The sequence below is a fragment of the Helianthus annuus genome, chromosome 15 (genome assembly GCF_002127325.2).
Source record: "Helianthus annuus cultivar XRQ/B chromosome 15, HanXRQr2.0-SUNRISE, whole genome shotgun sequence".
NCBI classification, from domain to species: domain Eukaryota; kingdom Viridiplantae; phylum Streptophyta; class Magnoliopsida; order Asterales; family Asteraceae; genus Helianthus; species Helianthus annuus.
Genome location: NC_035447.2, coordinates 81,960,287 through 81,968,673, shown reverse-complemented (window position 1 = coordinate 81,968,673; position 8,387 = coordinate 81,960,287). Strand labels below are relative to the sequence as shown.

Below are 8,387 nucleotides of genomic sequence, written 5' to 3'. Positions count from 1 at the left end.
TTGTTATTGGAACCTATAATGTGTTGTTGGCTGGTCTTAAAAAAATGGTAGAGTTGTTGAGTTTGAGTATTATAGGAAATAGAAAAAAACTGGTGCAGAACGTTAATCGGTTAGAGAGATGTAGAGATAGTTGATAGGTGGTGGTGTAAAGGCAGTGATTTGTAGAGAGAGAGAGAGAGAGAGAGAGAGAGAGAGAGAGATAGAGCGCTACAGATGAGGGAAGGGGACTGAGTTTCTAGAAAGAGAGAGATGAGATTATGATTATTGTATATATTCATTATGTTACTGAATGTTCATTATGTTACTAGAATGTTCATCATGTTACAGGAATGTTCATTATGTTAATAGAGTGTTCATTATGTTACTAAATGTTCATTATGTTACTAAAATGTTCATTATTTTACTGAAATGTTCATCATGATCTAAAAGATACAACATGATCGTCGGTGACGATAATGCACGGAGTATGAATTGTAAATGGAATGTAGTATGATAATACAAGTTTATATGTGATAAAGTGGTGTATGAAAGGAAACTCTAATGAATAGAATGAATGTTTTCTGTAGATGACGGACACAGGGAATGTAGATGATGTTGAAGTAGCACGACAAGAAGCATTCGATAATAAGATTATGGAAGCGACAGAAAAGGTTATACATACTAACCTTCCCCAGTTAGCTCAAGAAGTCGAAAGCCGTGTTTTAGGGGTAGTAGATGCTATTATGACTAGTAAGATTGAGGAGTTAAAGGAAATGTTTGAAGGGTCTAGAAGTAAAAGTAAGGAACGAAGGTGTACATACAAGGATTTTATGGCGTGCAATCCCTCCTCGTTCAATGGGGAGGTTGATCCGATAAAATGTCAAAGGTGGATAGCAAATATTGAAGTTGTGTTCATACATAGCCGATGCGAGAAGGAAGATCAAGTAATGTTTGCTACGGGTCAGCTTCAACAACAAGCTAAGGATTGGTGGGATACGCAATGTAAGGAGTTAGGGGAAGAGAAACTTCAAATGTTAACTTGGCAAGAATTCAAGGAGTCGTTCTTGAAGTATCATTGCCCGCAGTCGGCAATTGATAGAATACAAGAGGAATTCTTGCGTCTTCGCCAACAAGATGAATCTATTGATGAAATTACCAACACCTTCTTTGATAAGCTAAAGTTTTGTGACGACTTTGTCAAGTCTAAAAGAATGAAGATAAATCGGTATCATGACATGTTGAAGGCTGAATATAGGGAATTCATCACTCCCTCGAAGTGTGAAACTTTGAATGAACTTATAAACTGGGCCCGGGATAGAGAGATAGAGCTGAGGCGACAAGTAGAAAGGGGGGGGGGGGAAGCGGCTGAAAAGCCCACGACTATGAGTCCGTCCAAGAAACATAAGCAGCATGACAATAGAAACAAAGAAGGATCTAAAAGTAGTATTCCTCCATGCAAAACTTGTGGGAAGCTTCATACTGGAGAATGTCTATTGGGGAAGAAGGGATGCTACAACTGTGGTCAGGAAGGGCATCCTTACTATTAGTGCCCTAGTCCCGTGAGGATATGTTTCAATTGCTTTACTCCTGGTCACGTCAAAGCCGAATGTCCGAAGCTTAAACAAAAGGGGCAAAAAGATGGAAAGAAGGATGAAAATTAGAAGGCTCGGGGAAGGATGTTTCAGATTACCACGGAGGAAGCTAAGGTTCTACCAAATGTTGTATCAGGTATTTTCTTAGTCAACCTAATACCCGTGAATGTGTTATTTGATTCTGGTGCTAGTAGGTCTTTTGTGTCGAGTGAACTTATGTGCCATCCCTCTTTTAGAAAGGAACGAATGTCTATACCCTTAGAAGTAGAAGTAGCGGATAGCAAAAGCTGTTTTCTAAGTGAAGTTTGCAGAAATTGTAAGATTACCATAGAAAATGAAAACTTCGAAATAGATCTTATTCCTATGGTTTTGGGGGAATTTAAAGTAGTAGTAGGAATGGATTGGTTATCCCGTTATCATGCGGAAATATGATGCGAGGCGAAAGTCATTCATGTATTGTCTCCTAATGGGGCTCGAGTAAGTATTCGTGGGGAAAGAAAATTAGAGACAAAATTGTGCACGATTGTTGAGGCTGTTAAGTACGCAAGAAATGAGGGTAAGGCGTTTTTGGCTTATGTAGTAGACACAAGAAAAAAGACGCCTGAAATTGGAGAAGTAGAAGTTGTGAACGAGTATCCGGACGTGTTTCTCGACCATGTCATCAATAAGGACGGTGTCTTGGTGGACCCAACTAAAGTGGAGGCCGTTATTAACTGGGTTCCTCCAAAGAACCCGAGTGAAGTAAGAAGTTTTCTGAGTTTGGCTGGGTATTATCGAAGGTTTACACAGGATTTTTCCAGAATAGCATTACCCTTGACCAAACTGACAAAGAAGAATGAGAAATTCTTATGGGGGCCTGAGCAAGAGAAAGCATTCCAAACGTTAAAAAGTAAGTTGTCTAACGCACTAGTTTTAACCTTACCCGAGGGATCAGAAGACTTGGTGGTATACACCGATGCTTCACATCAGGGGTTGGGAGCTGTTCTAATGCAACGGGGTAAGGTGATAGCCTATGCTTCAAGGCAGCTTAAACCACACGAAAGCAACTACCCAACACACGATCTAGAATTGGCTGCAGTAGTATTCGCGCTGAAACTGTGGCGACATTATCTGTACAGAACGAAATGCACAATATATTCAGACCACAAAAGTCTCAAGTATTTCTTCGAACAAAAAGACTTAAATATGAGACAACGAAGGTGGTTGGAACTAATTAAGGATTATGATTGCGAAATCCTTTATCACCCAGGGAAGGCCAATATTGTCGCAGATGCGTTAAGCCGGAAGGAATATCCACCACCCATACAAGTTAAATCAATGAGAATGATAGTCACCCCTAAACTCTTGGAGTCGATCAAAGAGGCCCAAACAAAGTCCTTAAATGCTAATGATCCAATGAAGGAAAGAACGAAAGGCTTAGTTGATGAACTAAAAATGAATGCTGACGGCATCATGACCAGGTATGGCCGAATCTGGGTACCTTGGTTATGTGAAGTGAAATCGTTGTTGTTAGAGGAGGCCCACAAATCTCGTTATGCGGTACACCCCGGGGCAACAAAAATGTATCAAGATTTGAAGAAGGGATATTGGTGGCCTGGAATGAAACGCGACATTGTTAAGTACGTGGCTAAGTGCTTGACATGTTCCCAAGTGAAGGCAGAGCACCAAAAACCGTATGGTAAATTACAACCTTTAGAAGTACCAGTTTGGAAATGGGAAGACATAACCATGGATCTCGTTACAAAGCTTCCCAAAACAAAACGAGGTCACGATGCTATTTGGGTTATAGTCGACCGACTTACTAAAAGTGCTCACTTTTTGCCCATACGAGAGACTGTTTAATCTGAAAAGTTGGCGGAGATTTATACGAATGAAATAATATATTGTCACGGAGTACCTGTGTCTATTGTGTCAGATCGTGACACAAGATTCACATCTCGGTTTTGGCGTAGATTTCATGAAGATGTGGGCACAAACTTGCGATTGAGTACCGCATACCATCCACAGACGGATGGAGAGTCAGAAAGAACTATACAAACGTTAGTAGATATGTTGAGGGCTTGCGTCATAGATTTTGGGGGTAACTGGGATGACCATTTGTCGTTGGTAGAGTTCGCGTATAATAACAGTTACCAGAGTAGTATTCAAATGACGCCATATGAAATGTTGTACGGTAGAAAGTGTAGAACTCCTGTGTGCTGGGGAGAAATTGGATAGCGAGAGCTCGCTCCTAAAGATGTTGTGGAAATAACAAATGAAAAGATTGATCTAGTACGGGCATGTTTGAAGGCAGCGCAAGACCGACAAAAGTCCTACGCGGACAAAAGAAGGCGCCCGATTGAATCTGAAGAAGGAGATCGAGTGTTTCTAAAAGTCTCCCCATGGAAGGGAATAATACGATTTCCTAAACGGGGGAAGTTGGACCCTAGGTACATTGGACCGTTTAAAATTTTAGCTCGCATTGGAAAAGTGGCATACCGGCTGGAGTTGCCTCCGGCTTTAGATGGAATCCATAACACTTTTCACGTGTCACAACTAAGGAAATGTCTCGTCGATGAAACGGCGTATGTGCCACTTGATGATATCGAACTGGATGAGATAATAAACTATGTTGAAAGGCCGGTGGCTATTAAAGATTCCAAAATAACGCATCTATGAAACAAGGCCATTCGACAAGTCTTAGTTCAATGGCAACATCGGAAAGGATCAGATCTAACATGGGAGTCGGAGGAAGAAATGTGAAGGCACTACCCGTCTTAGTACTAATGTTGGAAAAAGTGTGCTTTTGTCTTCCTTTTGTATTTTCAGGATCAAATGAGCTAAAATGAACAAAAGAAGCAAAAAGACAGCTAAATCTAACATAAATACAAGAAAAGGAATAAACGTGGCATGCCCGACCCCTCGAAAACATCTTCCCAAGCGAAAACAGAAGGCTGAACACGCCCTGTGCTCAATGAGCACGGGGGCGTGCCCAAGTGTCAGCAGAAAAGACAAAGTTGTAGAAGCTTCTATCACCCACCACGGGGGCGTGCCCAACGGACATGGGGCCGTGGTCAACTCTAAGATTCGCAGAATCTGAGGAAATCTTGATAGTACAGATACGCTTCTGCACACGGGGTCGTCCCAGCGGACACGGGGGCGTGGTCAACTAATGCAGACAAACTGCAATTAATGAAGAAAGAGAAGAGAGATGGGCACGGGGCCGTGCCCAATGGACACGGGGCCGTGCCGGAGCTTCTGTTCAGGCTATAAATAGGGGTGCTTGGCTCACTTCTAAATCATCCCTTGGCACACCACCTCTCTCACACTTCACCCACACTCCACCACCACCACAACACCATCATCCACCACCATCATCCATCAGCCATCATAGAGTGTGTGAGTAGTCTCGGGATCCAAGATTGATCGTAAGAATTCTGGACTATCAAAGGCCATGTTTGCCTAAGTCTCTTACATCACTTGGTGAAGACAAGCATTTAGTGTAATACTTTTTATTTTTAATCTTTTCGCACTTTTTATTTGGTTATGTATTAATGACTTTAATAACTAGTTTCATATGTTGAAGGTGATTCTTCCTTATCATTTGTCAGTGGTGTCTTGGCATTATTTTACTGTCTATATAAAATAAAAGATTTACAACATTCATATCTCCACGGTCTATACGGAGATATGTTGGCTATCTAGTCGGGGGTTAAGGGAATGGTTTGGTAAGAGTCTTGCCATTGTTCAGTGTATAGATCCTGCAAGGACCTGTGTCAAATTTAGTAGGACCTCCTTCAATACCCAATGGTATTTAGATGGCGGGGGTCCAAACTCTTTGATCCCCTTATATGTAAGCTACTATTAAAACTTTAACCTGGCTACTTAGGACTGTATCCCTGCTGACTCAGACTACTTAGCCGAGGGTAACGTCACCTTCAAAAGAGGGGCCTACCACAATATGCATTAATAACTTAATTAATTATCTTTCAATAATCCGACCCTTTAGGATTGTATCCTTGCTGACTCAAACTACTGGGTTGAGGGTAACGTCACCTTCAAAGAGGGGCCTACTACAATAACTAAGATAATCTCTTAAAAAGTGCAAAAGTGCGGAAATAATCAAAGGTTACACTAAAGGCGAGTCGGATCCAAGTGATTCATCTTGTCTATCTGTTTTTATTTTATTTTTATTTTCAGCATTTTAGTTTTTATTTTCTAGTTTAAAACCTTTTCCTAAATTTTTTATTTGATTAGACGTTGAGGATAAACCGGTATTAAAAGCTATTTTGTCCTTGGACGACCTCGGTATCTTACCAACACTATACTACGCTCACGATGGGTGCGCTTGCCCATATGTGTGTTTGGTGTTAGTAAATATCGTGTTTTATAAATTTAAAACTTGACTAAAGTGGTTAAAAAGGGCAAAAAATATATATAAAAACCTATAACACCAATTACGCATCAAATTTTTGGCGCCGTTGGCGGGGACACAAGAATTTTAAAAAAGCTTAAAATCAACGGCCTAATCATTTTCTTTCTTATTTTTCTATTTTTTAGGATTTTTCTTAATTTTTCAGTTCTGTAGAGCTCAGCACGGGCCGTGCCTGGTCGGACATGGGCCGTGCCTAGCATTGTTACTGGCAGTTTTTATTTTCCGAGTTGCAGAGAGCTGAGCACGGGGCCGTGTCGGTGCAACACGGGGCCGTGTCAAACTCCCCAGTAACAGGGATCCAGAAAACAATTACTGTATCTCCGACCACGGGCTGTGTTCATTGAGCACGGGGCCGTGGTGAACCTTCTGACCAACTTTCTTTTTTGTTTTCGTTGCAGGACTTGGAACCCAGGCAGCACACCTAAACCTTCTACGTAGTGTATGAGCTCCAGTTCCAGCAGAGACATAAAAGAGCCTTTAGACGAACCCGAACGCTTTCTAAGAAAAAGACGTAAAGCTAAAAACCAAGAGAAAGTCTCGGGGGACCTACTTCCGATGGCGGACCAACGTACCCTCATGGATTACCTACGACCCGCCGTAGGTAATCTTGGCGCTGCTATCAATGCACCGAATGTCGATGCCAACAACTTCGAACTTCGGCCGCATTTGATCCAAATGCTCCAAAAATCCGAAACCTTTCATGGGCTTGCGGATGAAGATCCCCATTTGCATATTATCAACTTTTTGGAAATATGTGATACCTTCCGGATCAGTGGAGCATCAAATGACGCCATCCGCCTTCGAATGTTTCCATTTTCATTAAAAGATCGAGCTAAGGCTTGGCTTAATGCCCTCCCAGTTGGCTCGGTAAACACCTGGGATGAACTAGCCCAAAAGTTTCTATATAAGTATTTCCCTCCTGCTAAAACGGCTAAATTAATGACTGGAATTAATACATACTCACAAGAGGATGGGGAATCCTTATATGAAACTTGGGAAAGGTTCAAGGAGCTACTGAGAAAGTGCCCTCATCATGGTCTTGCGGTTTGGCAACAAGTATCCACTTTCTACAATGGATTGTTGCCAATCACAAGACAAACACTCGACTCTAGCTCCGGGAGACTTTTAGGTAATCGTCGCCCAAATGAAATTTATAATCAAATTGAGGAAATTGCTCAAACCAATTTTCAGTGGCACACTCCCCGAGGCAATAAATCTATTGCCCCGGGCGCTCATAAGGTTGACGAAAGCACTTCATTACAAGCCCAAATCGAGGCCCTTTCTTCAAAAATCAAAAAGTTAGAAATGGCAAAAGCGGCCTCGGTTATGGCTTGTGAAGTGTGTGGTGGGCCACATGAAAATTGGAGTTGTATGAAAGAATTAGATGATCAAACAGAAACGGTAAACTACATTGATAATAGACCTAGGCCGTCGGGTCCTCCAACGGGTACCTACAACCAAGGATGGCGTAACCACCCTAACCTTGGTTGGAGAGAACCCAGCAATAGTAGTAACCAACAAAATCTAAACCAACGAACAAACTTTCAGCAACCAAGAAACGAGTCACAAAATTTCTCGCAACAACAAGGGGGACGAGAGAGGCTTGAAGATACTGTATCTCGCCTCATCTCCGACACCGAAAAGAAAAACTCGGATCGATTTCAACAATTGGAATCGAATTTTAGAAATCAACAAGCTAGTTTTCAAAACATTGAAAAACAATTAAATCAAATAGCTCTAAATTTCTCTGAGAGACCACAAGGCGCGTTACCAAGTAATACCGAAACCAACCCAAAGGCATAAGTACATCTCATCACATTGAGAAACTGTACCGTGGGCCCCGAAGAGGCACCATTGCCTTCAACTGAAACGAGCCGGTCTAGCCAGTCCACAACTTCGCCAACATTCCAACAAGAGACGGCTCCTACACCAAATCAAGAGCCGACCAAGAATCCTCCGATTCCATACCCCGGTCGGCTAGTCCGTCAAAAGACCGATGAGCAATTCACAAAGTTCGAAAAATTACTAAAACGTTTGCATGTTAATATACCATTTATTGAAGTCCTAACCCAAATGCCTAAATATTCAAAATTTATGAGGGACTTCCTCACTAATAAAAGGAAAATTGAATCATTGCAATTAGTTAATTTAAGCGAAGAATGCTCCGCCTTGCTACTCAACAAACTCCCGCAAAAGAAGATCGAATCTGGAAGCTTCACAATCCCTTGTTCGATTGGGGAATCCCCTATTCGTAATGCACTAGCCGATCTCGGGGCTAGTATAAACCTTATGCCTGCATCAATGTTCAACCGACTCGGCCTAGGAAAAACAAGCCCTACAAAAATGAGCATACAACTCGCCGATTGGTCCGTAAAATATCCACAAGTTATCGCTGAAAATCT

General features: G+C 41.8%; 1 protein-coding gene and 1 non-coding gene across 2 annotated transcripts; one reads left to right on the top strand and one right to left on the bottom strand.

Annotated features, from left to right (window-relative positions):
- Positions 1-566: 566 nt before the first annotated feature.
- LOC110913883 lies at positions 567-1,526 on the top strand. The gene has a single exon (XM_022158700.1). The coding sequence runs from the start codon at positions 567-569 to the stop codon at positions 1,524-1,526; it is 960 nt and encodes a 319-aa protein (XP_022014392.1).
- Positions 1,527-6,918: 5,392 nt separating this feature from the next.
- Positions 6,919-7,025, bottom strand: LOC118487914. Its single transcript, XR_004882847.1, has one exon. It is a non-coding gene; the product is annotated as a small nucleolar RNA R71 (small nucleolar RNA).
- Between the last annotated feature and the right edge of the window lie 1,362 nt (positions 7,026-8,387).

Coding starts and splice junctions, on each gene's coding strand:
- LOC110913883 (XM_022158700.1), top strand. CDS start 567: ATGACGGACACAGGGAATGTAGATGATGTTGAAGTAGCACGACAAGAA.